Raw genomic sequence first — 19541 nt, 5'->3', positions numbered from 1 at the left:
CTGCCAGCTCAGATTCCATGTGGCAGTCTGCCACGTGTCAGCTGCCACGTCACTCCCAAAAACCCTAAAATTTCAAAGTTGTCAGAATCTAATTCTGATCGCACCCACGGGTTCCTAACAGCTTAGACTATCTATTGACGTACTCTAAGGTCATAATTGAGCCATATTGAGTTCATTTGTTTGTCGTCTTATCTTGTATCTCCATTACTCTTGGCATGCTGCCAGGCCCACACCCAAAGCTCAGGGAACATTCTCTTAAATGGTTCCTAGGTCGGTATGCAATCTGTGCATTTGATTGGTCCCATGTTTGGGTACTCAGGTGGGGTGTGGTTTGCAGATGTCCCTTTCAAAGAGAGGCCATCACTCTTGTGGGTCACTAATGCCCATAACCCCAAGCAAGGGGGTCCACCCTCAAATGCTAGACCTAGTCCCCATTGTCCGTAACTGAACAGTAGGAAAACATTTCATTTCTTAATAAGCATACTATTGAAAAACAAAAAGAAATAGTACCAAGCAAGTGGATACACGTTGAAGCAGGATGACACCACTGACACGACCCCGAGGCTCCTGAAAACCCGAACCTGCAAAACAAGCACAAAGGAACAACCATGGAAACAACAAAGATGGGTGCAGGTTATCTCACCACCAACCATGACATCCGGGAGGAAAAGACTCGAGAAACTTGGGATGTCCCCTCCGAGCCATGAGTTGAGCTGCTAGCACATCTCCTAACCAGATCCCAACCAGCTTGGCATATACCACCAAGTAGCGTCCCATGGGCCTTGGATCAGCTGTTGGGTCTTGGGATTATTTTAGAGATCCCCCAACATGCTATAATATGTGAAGATATAGTTGTGAACATAGACATGGTAAGAATCAGTTGCTTTTTTTTTGCAATCAATCGGGAAGAAACTCTAGATGACATTCCAAGTATGTTTTATAATGTGTGTTCAATGATAAACGCCAATAATTCTAATCGACCTTTGTTTGGAAACTGCATGCTGTTAAATTTTTTAAAATGTTAATGCTTTTGGTCCTAATGCCATCCTAAGTTGGGTGTTGATAGTTCCAAAAGGAAGCAAAAGTGAGCATATAAGACATGATATTGTTGGCCTTGTAGCTACTGTCAAGCATAGCAATGGCTTAAATAGTACTAAGTAGAGATAGAAAGGTTACAGAGTTTTATGATATTTTGCTTTATTATCCTTGACGCTGACTATTGTATGGTTATCATTAAAAAAAGAAGAAAAGACTTCTACAAAGTATGAAACAAATTCCAAGAGCAAAGATCATGTCAGAAATACATCATGTGAAGCATGAGAAACCAAACACCCCAAAAGAGGGCTAGGAAAAATCTAAGGTTGAGGCTGAAAGTGCCACCTCAACCCTATGGAGGACTCCAAGAAAACGGGTATCTCCACTCCGTAAGAAAAACAGTGCTCCTTGCAAAAGCTGCCCAGTATCTGTCCAAATATTGGCCAATGTGTGTGAAGGATGGATGTGGGAGCCATCCAAAGCCACTGTGCATCTGGATCTCCAAACCTGCCACGCCAAAATGCTCGCCAGGATTTCCCAGGAAGTATCCACTAAGGCATGTGCCCGTTTGAGGGAGAGCCGGTAATAGTGTTTCATCACCCAAGATTTGAGTCAACATAATCAAGAAAGCATGACTCAACTAGAGTCCAAGAAGAGTTATGCCTTTCGTGAAATACTTGAGGCGCCGAAAGAGAACTTGCTCTCGCGGGTTTTTTTCATACTTTAATAGAAGTCTCTTTCATGGAAAAAAAAAACTTGGGTCATATTTTTGGCCTCACACCCACCGGATCCAGGCAAGTGTTAGAGGGTGATCGCAAAGAGGTCTTTTTTCTCTAGTTGAGTTCCCTCGACACTACCTAGGCCTTGTGGAGTAGAGTCCTATTTTCCTTGGTCCTTATTTGGTATTCTTTATATCATAATATCATGGTTTCACAGTGGATGATAGGATACGACACACCATGTTCCATGGCTCCTAGTGACGCTTCATTTCCTAGAGCTTCCGAAGGAGTATCGGCCTATATGGTTTTCCATCGGAGCTTGTTTCGGTACACACTGAAAGGCCTTGTTTGCCCCCCCTCCCCCCCCTCGAGTTTGATCATGGTGGTGAGTTGAAACATGCATGGTCATGTAGACTGGGCACGTCAATAGCTCTGCATCAACTGATATTTCATCAAGAGGTACAATGGGCTTGGGTGCAACAGTCAAGGACATCCTCATGATTCAGGAGCACATGTTCTTAGATTCGGACATTAGACAATGGTCTCGTCTTCTTTCATGGAGGTGTCTGGAGATTGGTCTCCACAATGGACGAGCAGGGGTGTGTATATTCTTGTAGTCTAGACTCTGGCCGCAGACATGTTTGAACAAGGAGAGCTCATTGGAGATCGAGGATGGGAGACTCCAAGATTGGGATCTTGAATGTGTATGCATCTGCTTGCCCACAATAGTGACCTTCTTTTTGGAGTCGGCTTAATGAGAGCCTTCCTGATTGAAACTTTTGGATTGAATCTAGAATTCGAGGAGGACAAGCAAGGTGGAGGCTCCTTCTTAGCGATGCCTTCGTTAGGGCACAACACGTGAGAGTAGCTCATCTTCACGATTAGTGGCTGAGATCCTCCTTGGAGTGAGAAAGAGTTCCCTAGACTCCTCAGACTAGCCTCATCCACTCCTTTTGCCATTGATGGCACGATGGATTTCTTCAGAGACTAGATAGATTTTACCTGGGCGCATTGGGCGATGGATAGGCAGAGCCATGGGGATTTTGGTAAGGATGACGATGCTTGGTAATTTTAGATTATGCTTCACTTATTCACTTGGAGCATCTTTGTCGTGGACTGGCCTTGAAGGGGTGTGAATCCCTGATGATTGGTCCAGAAGGAGGTCTAGCAGGCCATAGCCAAGATTTGGCAGCGATTGATGTTCCTTCCGCATGGGCCAACTGGGTAGTGGAGGCGATGGTGTTGAGCTTCAATCGCAGGCACTTCAGAGACGGCAATCTTTTTAGGAGCAAGAGAGAGCATTTAGATAGTATTCAACCTCTATGGAGAGGCTTAGGGAGCAAGACCTAGCCTATTAGCCACACATTCATAGAATAGAGTTCTCCTATCACTCTTCCATAGCGCGTTGGATGTAACAAGAGGATAGGATGACCAGGTAGTTTTTCTAGGCCACTGGCATGTGCTCAATAGGGACCCAACGTCAATATCTATGTGATGAGAGCAAGATCCGCTTGGACCTCAGGAGATTCTTGTGATGACTACGTCCTCCTATTCAATCAAAGGAGGTGTCTACATGGGTTCTTGTACTCAAGGAGTTGGTTTGGGCATCTGCTCCTACAGTGATCTTTTTGTGCATTCGCAATTAGCGGATGCCCCGTTTAGAGGAGCTCTTGGAGGCCCTCAAGACCCTTCCACCGTACAAGTGTCTAGGCAAGGATGTCCTGACACCATCCTTCTATACAAACATACACCATTGTGAAAAAAACCATTTCAAAAAAGAAAAGTGGACTCCATACGCTCACAACAAATTGAACTTGCACACCAATGAGAGCAATGAGAACACTATCATGGTAGGATATAACCATAGGGAGAATTTTTTTTCTCAGAGCCACAACGTGACCACCCTCTTAATGCATGCAACACCACAAAAGAGCAGCTTTATGTAAACAAAAAGTAGACATTCCAAAAATTAAAGCTATTGACACAACCACCCCATTGCAGTACGCTTCCACCATAACCCAAGCAAACTTTGAATCTTGCAAGGCACAAGGAAGTGGCACTGTTGGCCTTGTGAGTTTTCAGCTTGCTGATATTGTGATGAATTCTTTTTATGTTAAGTGGTGCATTGTCCTATCAGCTACACTATCTAAGCATGTTTTGCTTAGAAAGGCTAGTTTAGGAAACCAAAATGAAATTATATATTCTTTAGAAGGAGTTGTAGCTTGAATGAAGATAACATGGACTAATTTTGATAAGCCTTCTCCTTCAGTGCTAGCCTTTGTTGTCATGGTTGAGGCTATCCTTCACCTCCAGAGGACTGAAAGAAACTTAGCACAAAGACCTTTGTATAAATGGATGCTCAAGTATGTGTGGGTGTGTGGATCTGTATGTGTGAAGATATATTTTTTGCTATGGTATATATCTATGTCAAAATAGCTAATCTCTCCTATGCATGATGGAGCTTATGGTTTTCAACCTTGTGACTATCATGAGATTGAAATTGAACCATGTTGTGTTTTCAAAGCATGAGTTTGGGCATGTTCTTGGATTCATTTAGATGTATGTTTCCGCCTTACTAGCAGACATGCAAGTTTCACCTTGTGAAGTTTCCGTCCATGTTGTGACTTGCTGATATTGCGATAACTTCTTTCTATGTTAAGTGGTGTGTTGCTCATCATCAGATAGATTGTCTTTTGCTTGGAAATGCTCGTTTCGGAGAGGCTAAAATGAAATTGTATAGTCTTCACAAGCGGTTGTAGCTGAAATGAAGAGAATGCGGACTACTTTTTGAATAGCCTTCTTCTTTTGTGCTACTCTTTGTCACGGCTGAGTCTTCCCTTCACCACCAGAGTGTTGACTGAAACTCAATACGAAGATCTTTGTATCAATGGATGCTCAAATATGTGTGGGCATGTGGAGCATAGTTGCCACACTTTTGGAAAGGAAGCATTTGCAAAAATGTTTGGAAACGTTTGGTATGTTTTCCAAATGCTTGGAAATTCAAAAAAAAAAAATCATGTTTTTTGCACATGCATGTACTGCACATTTTCATTGAAGATGCTTAAACAAGACAGACTTCTCACTCATGTTGACTTGCATATAGAGGTCTAGCTACTTCCTAAGTTCTTCAATTCACAAAGCCATAGATATTTGATTAGATCACCAAGAAGCCACCACCTTTTTGCAGTTTTATAATGACTTTATTAGCCTTATACAATGGTGGTTTTTTCAAGAAGATTACTTCATTAAGTATGAAAGAAAACCGCGAGAGCAAGCTCAAATGCGGGAGTACATCATGCAATGCATGAGGAAAAAAATCAGCTCAAAACGAGCTAATAAAGATCCAAGGCCTTGGCTGAAAATGCCATCTCAGCCTTGAAGGAGACTCATAGAAGAAGGGAGATCCTCTCTAAACTCTGAAAAAAGTAACTCTCCTGGCTGTGGCTGCTCTGGAAGATCCTTGCATGCTCGCCCAAATGGCCATCAGAGTGTGTACTGTGTCGGTCCAAATACTGGCCATAGTATGGGAAGGGTGAACCTGGATACTCTCCATCGCCTCTATACATTTGGCTCTCCAAATATGCCAAGCTGCAATGCTAGCCAAAATCTCCCAAGACAGGTCTATTGAGGCATGAGCAGCTCTGAAAGGAGTGAAGGGAACATCCTAGAGGGAACACGACTCCACTGAGTGTCGCCGTACAATGAAAGATGGATCTGGATCATGTCCCTCGAAGAACACCTGTGGGCCAGTAAGAGATAACCAAGCCACTGAACCCCAGGTCATATAGAAAGGTGCCGTATGAAAGAATACAATGGTGTTTTGACAAGAGAGTTCAATGCTTGCGTAAGGATACTTTTCCAATTGCATTTTATCATCCATTTAATTTTTGATTCCAACAACTGTAGAGTGTTCCTCATCAATGAAACATGGCAATATACGTTTTACTTTGCTTTTATTTGCAAATATGCTGATGATGCTTCCAGTGGCACCTAGTTGTCCATTGAAACCCATTTATCTGATCTGTGCGAATGCCAGTCTGGGAGCAACCAATCATTCCTCAATTTCATTTAGTAAATTTACAAGAGGTAGCAATTGCCATTCCCCAAATTACATTTTGTCCTCTTTTGATGGGACCTGCAAAAAAAGTGTGGTGTGTGGAAACATCCAAATGTTTGAACGTGTTTGGTATTTTACCAAACACGTTTGATTGCAACAGTGGTGTGGATATGTATGTGTGAGAGCCTATGCTTATAGTATGGTCTAACCTACCATTGGGCGCTGATGACGTTGGTGGGATGCCATAGTAGCTAGTCCCTGCTATGCATGGCGGAGTTTATGGTTTTCAATCTTGTGAGTCACTGTCATGAGATTGAAACTCCATTATGTGTGGTGTTTTCAGAGGACGAGTTTGGGCATGTTCCTGGTTTCATCTAGATATAAGTGTTGTCTTGGAAGCACGATCACAAGTGGCGAATCCATAATAGTTGTGCGCAAAAAAAATAATTTGTAAGATTGGATATATTTTAGTCTTAGGTATATAATATGGATTCTTGCCTGGCACACTAAGACACCCTTAAACAATGGTATCAGCCAGGAATGGATCATTCTCCTTTCTCTAGTGTTCAGCATCTGATGGGATCTGCAAGTCTCAAATGCCACGAATACCAGAAGAGGTGAGAGTTGTGGGGGGGATCTTCATTGCATGCGTCATGGAGGATCTACTAAATAAGACCAGAGAGCACTGTAATTCCTAGTTCAATGAAAAAGAAGTCTCCTACAGTACCGACAGAGAGAGAGAGACGAAAATTATGAAGGTGATTGTGAATATGGAGGAGGTATTGGAAAGGAAGTGGTGGAGAAGAAGAAACCATTCAGGGATGATTGGAGGGATTGGCAGACCTGTTAAGAACATGCAAGCTTGCCTCATTGTTTGGCGGGTTGCCTTTGTTGTGGATCACATTCAAAGGGAATGCCTGTCCACCATTAGCAGGAGGTCACATGACTGGGATAGGGGCTGTCCAACTTCCAGACTGGTGCTCAGTCTGGCTTTTTATCCCAGTTGTGCAGCCTCATGGGGGGTCTTTGAACTCCCTATTCTTTGGTGTCAAAGGGCTATTCTTCTGGTAACCAGTCTTCCTCCAGCTCAATTTCTTGACAGGAATGGGGGGTGCACATATTCTGCAGCAAGAACCAGTGGTGGTGGCCAGGAGCAGGAAGGGAGACGATACATACTGCAGCAGATGGGCAGCATGGGTCATCAGATGAGCTTTTTGGAGGGAGGCAGCAGGTGGTAGACTCTGGGCGGGCGGAAGATATCAGTGGCAGGCAGGAAGGAGAGAGCAAACAACTTGGGAAGGAGGGAAGGGTCGAACAGAGAGGAGAAAAAAAGAGATCAAGTTGGTTACACCTTAGTATCAAAGTTGAGTGGAGGTTCATGAAAGTTTTATTTTTACGATCCATGTTGACCATTCTGCCTTGGTCTCTCCTCTGTCCTGTTGTCATTGTTTTGTTGCATGATTTTACACTATGGATACAATTTTGTACTTTTTCAGTAAAGTGTGTAGCTTGACAAGCTCTTGTTCACAGTTTCTGGATTTGAGAAATGTGGAAGGGATCAGTAGTGAAACTATGGCTTTGCTTTGGAGCATGAGAGAGTGGCATAATGCACAATCAAAGTTTGCAACATACTTTGCATCCTTGCCAGAATTTGTCAATACTGGTATGTGTTGTATGCCAAAGCGCTGTCTTGTTCGTACGTGACTGGAAAGAACTTGACTCAATGCAAGGCAAGGGTTGATCCTTGAGGACGAAAAAGCTTGTGTAAGGCTTGTCAACTTAGTTAGTTTTGCAGGCTTGAGCTTTGGGCCTGCTGGCCTCAAAGCCCTTGATGGTACCATGGTCCTAGAGGAGATACTACAGGCGAGGGAGGTGTATCTTGTTCAACTTCACATCAAAGCTCTGTTATATCAGCTTGAAGCTCCTAGAAAATATGCTTTTGTGTATTGCTCCAATTGACTGTGGCTTTATTCTGCAATGGTTCATGCAGCATCTGCAGTTGCAGTACAATACTCTTTTTCCAGCCTTGACTGCACTTTATCCCCTTTTGTTTCCTGAAAATACTTACACATGGGAGCTATTTCTTTGGGCCTGTGAATTGTGGTACTCCAATGGACTAAAGATTGCCTTTCCAGATGGTACCATTAAAACTTGCCTAGTACCTGTGGCAGGACTTTTGAATCATGGGGTATGCCACTATCTATGTAAAATTCAGTTGCGAGATCATCTGAGCTGTTTAATTTAAGATATTGTATTTGGATATATCTCATGTTACTCATTCGTGATAGGGATATCTATTTTGTTCTGCAGCTGTATCCTCACATCACTCATTTTAGCAAGGTTGACTCCACAAGCAAAAAATTGACTTTGCATGCAGCTAGACCTTGCAAAACTGGGCAGCAGTGTTTTTTAAGTTATGGAGCATTTTCAAATTCACATCTGTTGACATTCTATGGCTTCCTGCTTGGCAGTCACAATCCATTTGACAATGTCCCAATTGGTAGGAGTCAATTTATTTTGGCTTTAAGCTACAACATTATTTAAACCCTATTCATTTCTTTTTTGTCTCTTCAATTTCAACTGTTTGATTTATACTTATTTGAATCGAAAGAAGAAAATTTAGGCAAGAATGTCGTTCAATTCCACAGCTTTGCATAATCATTTCATATATGTTGTACAAGAGGACATTTAATCAAAGCATAAATGTTATATTTGGAAGAAGGAATAAAAACAAATCTTTTTATCCAATGTGCCACTTCATGGGACGATGGAGAACTACAGAGACTTTTATACAAGTAATAAGTTCAAACTACAACTAGCATGCATGTTTAGAATGCATATTGAAAAGTGTTCTTTCATTTTTTGGCCAGCATTTTAAGGTTTGGGTTTAGTAAAGACCTCTTTATTAGGATGTTTGATGTTAGGAAGTTTTTGTTCATGTGAAGTTTTTGTGCGTTCTCATACAAATCAACTCCCAAAAGTTAGCTTTCATCATCACCTTGTGGAAATGGACAGACAAGGCTTTTGAGAAGCTAAGCTATAATATATCTATACAGTCTGCAAAAGTGGTGCAATGGTTTTTGGCCAAATTTTGATGTTTTATACACTTTATACTTAGCTTAATAGTCTGCTTGTGTCATTTATCACGGGCCTAGATGCCTGTGTGCTGATCCTCTGCACTCTCCATCTATGGGATGTACCTTTCAGTATCTGTTTTGTAGTTTCCTTTCAGTACATACTATAGAGATCTGACAAACACACACTTTGTCTTTTTATAGAATGCATTAAGAGGAAAATAACATTCATAGCTGTCCCTACTACTGCGTGAGGAAGATTTAAAACGTTGCCCTATCAGCTAGATTTAGATGCTCGTTGGGGAGAGACTAAAATGAAATTGTTTAGACTTCACAAGCAGTTGTAGCTTTGTCATGGCTGAGTTTGCCCTTCACCTCCGGAGTGCCGACAGAAACTCAGTACGAAGACTTTGTATAAATGGATGCTCAAGTATGTGTGGGTGTGCAGATTTGTATGTGTGAGAGCATATTTTTATACTATGGTGTACACCCACTGTTGGGCGCTGATGACATCAGTGGGGATGTCATAGTAGCTAGTCCCTGCTATGCGTGATGGAGTTTATGGTTTTCAATCTTATGATTGACTATCGTGAGATCGAAACTGCACTATGTTGTGTTTTTAGAGGATGAGTTTGGGAATGTTCCCGGATTCATCTAGGTATATGCTTCTGCTGTATTAGTAGACATGCAAATTTCACCTTGTGAAGTTTTCATCCAAGTTGCGGCCTGCTGGTATTGCGATAATTATTTCTATCTTAATTGGTGCGTTGCCCTATCAACTGGATTTAGATGCTCGTTTGGGAGAGACTAAAATGAAATTGTTAAGACTTCACAAGCAGTTGTCGCTTGACTGAAGAGATTTGGACTACTTTTTGATTACCCTTCTCCTTTAGTGCTAGCCTTCATCATGGCTGAGTTTTCCCTTCACCTCCGGAGTGCAGACAGAACTTAGTACGAAGACTTTGTATAAATGGATGCTCAAGTATCTGTGGGTGTGTGGATTTGTATGTGTGAGAGCATATTTTTATGCTATGGTCTACACCCATTGTTGGGCGCTGATGATGTCAGTGGGGATGTCATAGTAGCTAGTCCTTGCTATGCGTGATGGAGTTTATGGTTTTCAATCTTATGAGTGACTATGGTGAGATTGAAACTGCACTATGTTGTGTTTTTACAGAATTTGGGAATGTTCCTGGATTCATCTAGGTATGTGCGTGAGGAAGGTCTCCAAGGGAATGAGCATCTTGTAGAGACCGAAGCAAAGAAGCTTAAAAGTAGGAAAAAACATTCATTGAAGAGTGCTCGTACAGTCGAATGTTACGAGCATGATACAATGACACGGATGGGAGCATGTCTTCCAAACAACCAAAACTGCTTCCCAAAGGAAATTGAGGGAAAACGAGCTCGAAGCCCTGTCTTCAATATGAAAAAGAAATCCCGGGCGAGAGGACATGTCCAAAATAGATGTAAGACCGTCTCTCGTGATAAGACCATCTCTCGTGAATGAGAACAAGTGGGCAAGCTGAAGAAGCAATGCGCCTAGCAACCAAGAAAGATCCAAGTGGTAAAGCCCCAACCAAACAACTGTTGGAATGGTCACCTCCCCATGTGTAAGCCCCCATATGAGGAGAGCATGGGGGGGGGGGGGGGTGAACCTAAGCACAAAAGCATGGCACCCAGGTGCCAGAGAAGGGCCTGGCAGAGGCAGCTCAAGGCGCCTTCATGGCGGGATACAGTCACGTAATAGGCGACCCGGATGGCAAGGGTTGCAGGCAGGATCTCGACCTGCAGCAAGCCCTGGACGAGGCGCAATGACATCAGCAGGAACAGCATCGCTTTGGGGCCTGGAAAGTAACCTGGCAGGAGGCGATACATGCAGGGCTCATAGGCGCCTACTAGAAGCACATGGCGGGCCAGCACAGCAGGCTGGAACAGGCCTCACATGGAGGCAAACAGTGGCGCAGGGCCACGTGGCAAGGCGGGGGAGCAGAGGCCAGCAAATGGGCTGGCAAACCCCCCGGCCTGGTCAGTAGGTTGACCCCAAGGGGGTCGGTTTTGGTGGGCCAGGGGCAGGGGGCTGAACCGACCAGCAGTCGGCTCTTTCTAGGGCTGCTGGGTCGGTTGGCTGGCCATGCCCTTGGGCCTATATAAGGAGGGCCTTTGTGACCTCATAACTTATCACTTGCAGCAGCAGTTCAGGGAGCAGAAGGAGCAGTAGAACAGGCACCTGTGGGCTTCTTATTAGGAGGATTCAAGTGGGCTGTAGAGCTGCAGACCTAGCTCAGAGTGCTGCCCACCTAGGCTGGTGCAAAGACAGCAGGCTGGAACAGGCCTCACATGGAGGCAAACAGTGGCGCAGGGCCACGTGGCAAGGCGGGGGAGCAGAGGCCAGCAAATGGGCTGGCAAACCCCCCGGCCTGGTCAGTAGGTTGACCCCAAGGGGGTCGGTTTTGGTGGGCCAGGGATAGGGGGCTGAACCGACCAGCAGTCGGCTCTTTCTAGGGCTGCTGGGTCGGTTGGCTGGCCATGCCCTTGGGCCTATATAAGGAGGGCCTTTGTGCCCTCATAACTTATCACTTGCAGCAGCAGTTCAAGGAGCAGAAGGAGCAGTAGAACAGGCACCTGTGGGCTTCTTATTAGGAGGATTCAAGTGGGCTGTAGAGCTGCCGACCTAGCTCAGAGTGCTGCCCACCTAGGCTGGTGCAAAGACAGCAAGGTGGAAGGGATCTGGACGGATAGTCTACAGAAGCTCGAGGTGGAGCACGTGGGCTCGAGTGTAGAGATACTAGCAGATAGGAGAAGGACCTTGTGGTAAGATCAGAGGACCACACCATTGGTGGGACTCTGGATCTCTCTTCTGTATTGTGTCCATAGCTTTGGACAGAAATATATTATTTTTGATCTGGCTGGTTCATTGTCTATTGATGAGTCTGCACATCTATTCTATGCACATTAAGTTAAGAAGTTTGTGATTCCACACCCCACGCCACTGAGGAGGAGGGTGACTCAGGTTCAGTCAGGTGCGTTCAGAGTTATGGTCTACTGAAATTGAGTTTGGTTGACTACTCTGTGTGGTATAAACAGCAGAGATGTCGACCTCTACAGCCTCTTCATCCCCTGCTCTCCCTTCCTCCTCCCCCATTTTTCTCTCATTCACTATTCCTAACTTTGGAGAGTCTGGGAAACTGGACGGGACCAACTACCCGATCTGGAAAGTGAAGATCCGGAGTCATTTTGTGGCTCGAAAGTTGTGGAAGCTGACCACGCGAGTGGAGGCGAAGCCGGAGGACATGGTGGATAGGCAAGGGGAGATAGTCATGGCAGTAGACAAAGAGGAGCTCGAAGCTTGGAAAGATAGAGATGCCCATGCCCTGGCTTTAATCATAGGGACTACGGCGGACTCTGTTCTTCCATATATCCAGATGGTCGAGACGTCAGTAGAGGCGTGGGCCACTCTGAAGGATCTGTACGAGACGGACAACACCTCTCGGATTTTGCTTCTTTAGCATCAACTCTACAATCTTGATATGGAAGAAGAAGATACGGTACATAGCCACTTGACGAAGGTCAAGGTGGTGAGGGATCAGCTGGCAGCAATTGGTCAGAAGACAGACTCATGCCATTTGGCCTTGATGGTACTGAGGAGACTACCTCGGAGTTTCAAGAGCTTTGTTACGACTGTGACAGCAGGACAGATGACCAAACCTCTAACATTTGAGGAGTTGGGTCCATTATTGCTACAAGAGGAAGCTCGGGAGAAGCTCTACAACGAGGATAAAGACGACAAGGCGATGTTGGCGAAGCATTACGCTGGCAAAGGAAAGGGCAAGCCTAGCGGTGGCAAGTCCAAGAAAGACGACTGTGACGACGAGGAGACTTCTAAGAGGAAGCAGAAGAAGAAGTGCTTCTATTGTGATATGCCAGGACATTTTGCAAAGGACTGCAGAAAGAAAAAGGCGGATCAGAAAAACAAAAAGAAGTCCGACTCAGATTCAGAGGGGGAGGCCAAAGCAAATGTGGTAATCAAAGAGTTGTTCCTGGTGACATCACCGAGTGTTACCGAGGTCAGATATGTTGATCGAGAAATCACAGTGAGGATGTTTGACATAGAGATGTGGGTCGACAAGAAGTCAGATGCCTTTGTGAAGGTGAAGGACAGCATGGAGCGCTTGGTACCTTCCAGGTTCGTGGCTGTTGACACTAACACGAGGGTGGATTCCATGGAAGGCCTTGGGGTCTCATGGTCAGACGGATGGTGTACTTCAAAAGGGGACAGTACAGGATTACACAGGCTCTTGGTAGGTGCCTCGATGAGGTACAGGGTTTGCTTTCAGGGCAAACACACAGGCAGTACAACAGTCTGGTATGTACTTGATATTTTGCATTTTAGCCTTTATAGCATGCTGTGGAGAGACTCTGCTCTTCATTTGTCTCAGGTGATATGAGATTGGAAGGAATTGGTCTTCTTCAAAGGTAGAAGGGGAAGTATTGGTGCTTCTTCAAATCTCGGACGTAGATTGCTAGAAGGTGATGGACAAAGAGTACTGAAGCCAAAAGAGTACCTGCTTGAGAACTCAGTGAGAGTTCATGGTCCAGGTTATTTGGAAATATTCATTGGTTGCAAACCTTTTCTAAAGGAAGGACGGGTTGAAATAGACCCTAAGAGCATGGTGCCTGGAAGACTCTAGGTTGTTCACTCATTATGAGGGGGACAATTGGAAGATCATGACGGCTGGATTGCTCGAGTTTGAAGGCAGGAATGTGATGGAAGATGATGGTGCCAGGAGGTGCTACCAAAGATGGACCTATGTACCAGGATGGTGTGCAGAAGCGGAACCAGACCTGGTGGAGCGGATGAAAAGCCAAGAAAAGATTTTGACATCCAAAAGTTCCAGAGGACTATGACCAGGGAGTTACTGGAGCATCTTCATCGACGTGTTGGCATTGGGCCTGGATGTGTCGATGAGAGGGGGTGTTGGAATGGTCACCTCCCCATCTGTAAGCCCCCATATGAGGAGAGCATGGGGGGGGTGAACCTAAGCACAAAAGCATGGCACCCAGGTGCCAGTCAAGGGCCTGGCAGAGGCAGCTCAAGGCGCCTTCATGGCAGGATGCAGTCATGTAATAGGCGACCCGGATGGCAACGGTTGCAGGCAGGATCTCGACCTGCAGCAAGCCCTGGACGAGGCACAATGACATCAGCAGGAACAGCAGCACTTTGGGGCCTGGAAAGTAACCTGGCAGGAGGCAATACATGCAGGGCTCATAGGCGCCTACTAGAAGCACATGGCGGGCCAGCACAGAAGGCTGGAACAGGCCTCACATGGAGGCAAACAGTGGCGCAGGGCCACGTGGCAAGGCGGGGGAGCAGAGGCCAGCAAATGGGCTGGCAAATCCCCCGGCCTGGTCAGTAGGTTGACCCCAAGGGGGTCGGTTTTGGTGGGCCAGGGGCAGGGGGCTGAACTGACCAGCAGTTGGCTCTTTCCAGGGCTGCTGGGTCGGTTGGCTGGCCAGGCTCTTGGGCCTATATAAGGAGGGCCTTTGTGTCCTCATAACTTATCACTTGCAGCAGCAGTTCAGGGAGCAGAAGGAGCAGCAGAATAGGCACCTGTGGGCTTCTATCCAGGAGGATTCAAGTGGGCTGTAGAGCTGCAGACCTAGCTCTCGCGAGTCTGTCTTTTTGTGTTCTTTGGGTCCCGGAAGTGTCCTATCCCTTGTTGCCTCTGAGTTGAGTCACCAGAGACTTGTGGACTCGGATGGTGGGGGCTCTTGGTCTCTCCTTTGCACTCGTAAGAGTCATCTTGGAGAAGACAACCCCTAGATATGTATATGATGAAACTATCTCAACAGGAGACCCATCAAACGTGAACTGCTCCTGGCACATGACGGCTTGAGATGTATTGAAGATCATAACCTTGGTTTTACCTAGGTTGACCTTCAAATCGTGGGAGTCACAAAAATACTGAAGTGCGTCAAGGTGTCTCTAAAGTACCTCTGCAAAGGAAGACAGAAGAGCCACATCGTCTGCATAAAGCAATATCCGGATCAATGTGCCAGCGAGAGAGCAACCAGCCCCCCCTGTGCCTGCATCACTATCTCGAGCTCGTCTATGTAAAGGCCAAACGGAGTGGGTGATAATGGACACCCCTGTTTGACCCCAATAGTGCTCATGATCTCATCTGTCCACCCAGCCCCTGCCCGGGCTCTACCTGCAACTCGCTGGTAAAGTGCCATGACAGCCCAAATGATCTCTTGGTCATACTCCAAATCCTGTAGGCGACGTATGAGGTGGGTGCTTGGGACTGTGTCAAATGCCTTGCGGAAATCCACAAAGCAACAATAGACCCTCTGTTTTCTCTCCCTCGCCTCCTCGATGACACACCTGAGCATGAGAATATGATCCATAGTGCCATGATCACATCGAAAACTAGCCTGTCCTGCTGCTCTAAGTCCTCGACACTCCACAAATCGGCTAACCTCGGAATCAAGCATGGATGCATAGATCTTGGACATCACATGTCCAATCATCCTCATCCATGGAGATCCCTGGCTGATCTCGTAGTATTGACCTGCGTCTTAAAACCGAAAGTTGGGCATGAGCGTCATGGAACCATATGATCAGGGGCTGCTCTCGGTTGGGATCTCTCCCCACCCTCCACGCCCTCTTGATCCCGTGCTCAGCTACACCCAGAGTAGTGGCCACGAAAGCCGTTGCATCTAACATTGGCGTAGCTTCAGTGCGTGGGATCCCACGGACTTTGATGTTGAGAGCCTTATTGGCTCTCTGCTGCTGCTCCATGAGGGTAGCCAAAACAGTGGCCCTTGTGGGTTCCCGTTTGGCTACGTCGACCCATCTAGAAGTCTCCTCGATCACAGATTGCATGCTCGCAATCTGGGCTTCTACTACCGGTGTACTCCTTGTAACTGTACGAGTAGAGGAGAACTCCTTCTTGAGCTGAACTATGTCCTGCCTCAGCACCTAGATGATATTGGCCTGCTCTTGGATATGACGAGCCTGCTCTTGAACCACTTTAGCCAAGTCCTGAGTGAACCTAGCCTGCTCCTGGGCATAGCGTGTCAACTCCACCTCTTGACCCATATACTCTGTACCTCTGTGAGTAAAGTCTCCCATTTGTCCGGTGGGTCGATGAGACCCTGTCCTAGCTGAAACTGAAAGGGCTGAGGTACAAAGGTAGGGGTGTGTGGCAAGATAGTGGGTGGTGGTCATGCCATCTCAGCAAAGGTGGCGGATACCTGAGGTACAGATATAGGGGTCACAATGGTCCCAATCGGATAGGAGGTAGGGGGCTGAGTCAGTGGTGAAGCAATCCCAGTGGTATGAGGGAAAGGTGGCTGGCTGAGCGGGAGAGGGGATGGGAAAGTCGAGAACAGTGGCCCTGCGTGCTTCACCTCTTGTGGGGGTGACATGGGTGGTGGAGTGGCTGGGGTCTCTAGAGCAGCGGGTGAGGAGGACCCCAATGAAACGGCGATTGTCATGGGAAGGGGTGTCGAAGCAGTGGATTTGATTGGGGTAGTCGAGGTCGAAGTTGACTTCAGTGGGAGGGTTGAAGCAGGCCCTCTAGGCGGAGGTGTAGATGTCGGTGGGACAACTCCTGTGGGAGCAGATATAGCTGTGGTGGCTGATGATGATGAAGACCCTTTATGGATCACTCGGCTGTCCCCTCCAAGCCCACTCCGGTTGAGGCGTCTGTTGACATCCTCAAGCTTCGCCTGCATCTGTTGAGGTTTGTCTTTTTCCTTCTCAGAATCTCTTCCTCTTCCCTCCTTTCCCATCGCATGTGGGAGTGGAGGAGATAGGCTAGGACAGACGGGAGTCGAGTAAATACCTCAACAAGAGGTATATTGCATTCACAACTTGTGCCAGTGACGGGCTGTCAGCTCAATGCAAGAATCCCCAAAATTGCATTGTCCCTTTCCTGGCTACTGCAGAAAGCACTCAAAATGCATCTGTTTTCTCCTTTTTCTGTGCAAAGGCATGCATTCTTTCAACTCAGCAATTCTGTGATTTTCTCTGATTTTTCTGTTGTTTTCTGACAGGTACAGATTGTCTCTGACAGACAGAAAATGACAGGGGCAAAGGGGTGACAGGGGAGAATGAGTAGAATGGAGAAAACATGAAAGGTGATGAGAGGGAGGTCATATAGAAGGAAAAGAAGGGCAAATGGGAAAACAGAAAGGATAGAGGGGGGTGAATGGGAGCAGAAAGGGACCACAGAGGCAGGCCCCAGAAATAATTCAACAAAGAAGGGGTAATGGATGAAAATAGAGGCACATGCTGGAAAACCTGCCTGAAAAGAAGTGAAGAGATACAAGGGGTGTGATAAGGAAGACGGTGAGGGAGGTGAAGGCAAGCAGGTTGTAATAGATTGATAGGAGAACAGCATCCACCAGGATTGGATCCTTTTGCCTAACAGCCTCTCTTATAGCACAGTATGATAAAAAACTTTAGAGGTTCCCTTGACACTCAAAGTTTTGAAAGTTTGGAATATATTAGGAAGTATGACTGCTGAGAGGACTGGCATGAGCAATCCTGGAACCTTTAGAAAAACAGAGTACATCAAAGCAGAGAATCATGCGACCACATCAAGGCGAAAATCAACATATGGGGTTCCTGATCCTATCCAAGACAGCCAAAAAGATTCCACAATCCCACAGTCATCCCTCTTATCTTCTGGTGAACAATTAATAAAAAATCAAATGATTCTTCCTCTCACTACTCCAGAACTCCCAGAGCACTTTTCAGGAAACAAAGCAGTGAGCCAGAAACATAGGTTTCTTAACCCATGGTAAGACGAGATAAGAAAGCATCGAGTGGCCCTCTTCTCATTGCTGCAGAAAATCAGAGAACTTTTTCAGGGCACAAATGATTTTTTGGCAGTAAGGCATGTACCAAAAAGCATATACATAGGTTTAGTTCATGCAGTACAGAGTTTCCAGTCCATGGAAAATGTAAGTCCCAATTTCCAATTGCAAATCTGGTCCTCTCTGAATAGCCCACTGTCTACTTATTAGAAAAATTCTTGTGTACCTACTTGATCTAAGACTTTATTTTTTTCCGGAATGTCCCGTAAAATGCAAGTCAGAGCTCATTCGGATGTGTGATTTTACCTTACCAAAACTGTTTCAATAAGCCAATACTACAGTTCTTGACATTTTACCTCAAGGTTGAAGTTACAATGTGTATCTTTACTAATTTTGAAGTTTTGAAAATGGAAAAGACGATGGTACTATATAATACTACCATTGTAAGCTGGCATGGCAACAACTGCAGATATTTATGATTCTTCATTCCATTTCTTTTTCCTTTTCTCTTTTCTCAATAGATATCGATCTATTGGATGCTCCACTGCGGTATGCACTGATTGAGAAGTCAAATCTGGGGTTCTCGCACATGATACAAGGAAGCTGGTTCTCAAAGACTCAGCTGAGCCCGTTTGGATTGCCAAGTCGTCTGTTAGCGACAATCCGAATTGCTCTTCTGGAGGACGGTGAAGCTGAAGACTTGTGCTTTCTCCGAAGGCATGCTGTGGTGAGTCAAAAGATTAAATCAAAATTATCCAAATTGCCATCGTAAACTTATTTGCTACAATTTTGTGTTTCCTTAATTTGTGCAGGTAGGTGCTGAGAATGAGATCAAAGCACATGAAACCCTTTTATCAATCTTGACCCCTATGCTAGATTCTATTGAACAATCATCCAGGTAGAAATGGATCCTTGCGAATATTTGTTGTAAACTATGGTTCGGTTTTTCTTTTGAAGGAAATCTGTGATCTTTTCAAGTTTTGCAATATGATATATTCTGCTTTATAAAGACTCATTTGCTTTGGTTTTTTTGCGAATTCAGTTTCTCTGAAGATGCAGATACATGTGCATGGGATGCGACTCTAGCAATGGCTTTCAAGGATGGCCAAAGGAAATTAATTCAGTCTGTATGTAGATCGTGTTCTATGTCATTGAAGGCCTTAACATCATAAAGTAGCTTAAAACACAAGCTAATGAATGCAATTTATTTCATTTTACATGTTTTCTATTTAGGCTGCCAAATTCACCTCATTTTGGTCTCCCCAAGAAATTATAACAAGTTGAAAGACTAGCTGTAAGAAAATATACTGTGTGTTGTGGGAAGCTTTCCCCGAGAGAGGTTTGCAGCTCACGGACCTTGACCTGACATAATACAAATCAATGGATCCTTAGAATGTTTCGCTAGCCCATGCGTCTTCCATATATAGTACAATGTGACCTATGAATGCTCCTCAATACGAGTGCTTGGTGAGAAGGCGAAGGCCTGTACCTGGAAGTGCAATCTCCAGTAGGATGATAACCTTAGTGTTCATTCATTCACATATTCTTGGACGCCTTGACGCCATTTGCACTGTATCCTATCCATAGTTGAAACAGAATTTAGCTTTCTCTTTCCTCTTTTGCTATTTCCATATATTCTGGGGAGAGCCTCAATCACATCAATTTTCCATCAGTAAATAAATTGTTTTGTAATCAGTGCATAGGCCAGCTCTGCCCCTCTCTGACTCCTACCGTCTTTGAAGCAAACTCAGTTATAATTTGCATATTTAAAACTGAGCAATGTATATTGTTTAAGAATAGCCATTCTCTTTCAATGTAGAACAACGCTCTGCC

The 19541-nt window shown here is 45.3% G+C and overlaps 1 protein-coding gene across 1 annotated transcript; it reads left to right on the top strand.

Annotated features, from left to right (window-relative positions):
- Positions 1–608: 608 nt before the first annotated feature.
- LOC147880061 (uncharacterized) lies at positions 609–18960 on the top strand. The gene is made up of 9 exons (XM_087371650.1): positions 609–633; positions 748–869; positions 7342–7474; positions 7607–7683; positions 7802–7999; positions 8122–8311; positions 18230–18439; positions 18525–18593; positions 18741–18960. Exons 1-9 carry the CDS (start codon positions 609–611, stop codon positions 18878–18880), a joined length of 1164 nt encoding a protein of 387 aa, XP_087227776.1. The 3' UTR covers positions 18881–18960.
- The last annotated feature ends 581 nt before the right edge of the window (positions 18961–19541 follow it).

This window comes from Dipteris shenzhenensis, chromosome 33 (genome assembly GCF_047967505.1).
Source record: "Dipteris shenzhenensis isolate YYH24624 ecotype China chromosome 33, Dip_SZ_1.0, whole genome shotgun sequence".
NCBI lineage: Eukaryota > Viridiplantae > Streptophyta > Polypodiopsida > Gleicheniales > Dipteridaceae > Dipteris > Dipteris shenzhenensis.
Note: the sequence above shows the minus strand (reverse complement) of the source record. Positions and strands in the feature narration are given on the sequence as shown.

What these genes read in the sequence shown, in the direction of transcription:
- LOC147880061 (XM_087371650.1), top strand. Translation starts at nt 609, where the DNA reads ATGGAAACAACAAAGATGGGTGCAG. An exon ending in TAGTTGTGAACATAGACATG is followed by an intron (nt 870 to 7,341) that starts GTAAGAATCAGT and finishes TCTTGTTCACAG; the next exon opens with TTTCTGGATTTGAGAAATGT. An exon ending in GCCAGAATTTGTCAATACTG is followed by an intron (nt 7,475 to 7,606) that starts GTATGTGTTGTA and finishes TTAGTTTTGCAG; the next exon opens with GCTTGAGCTTTGGGCCTGCT.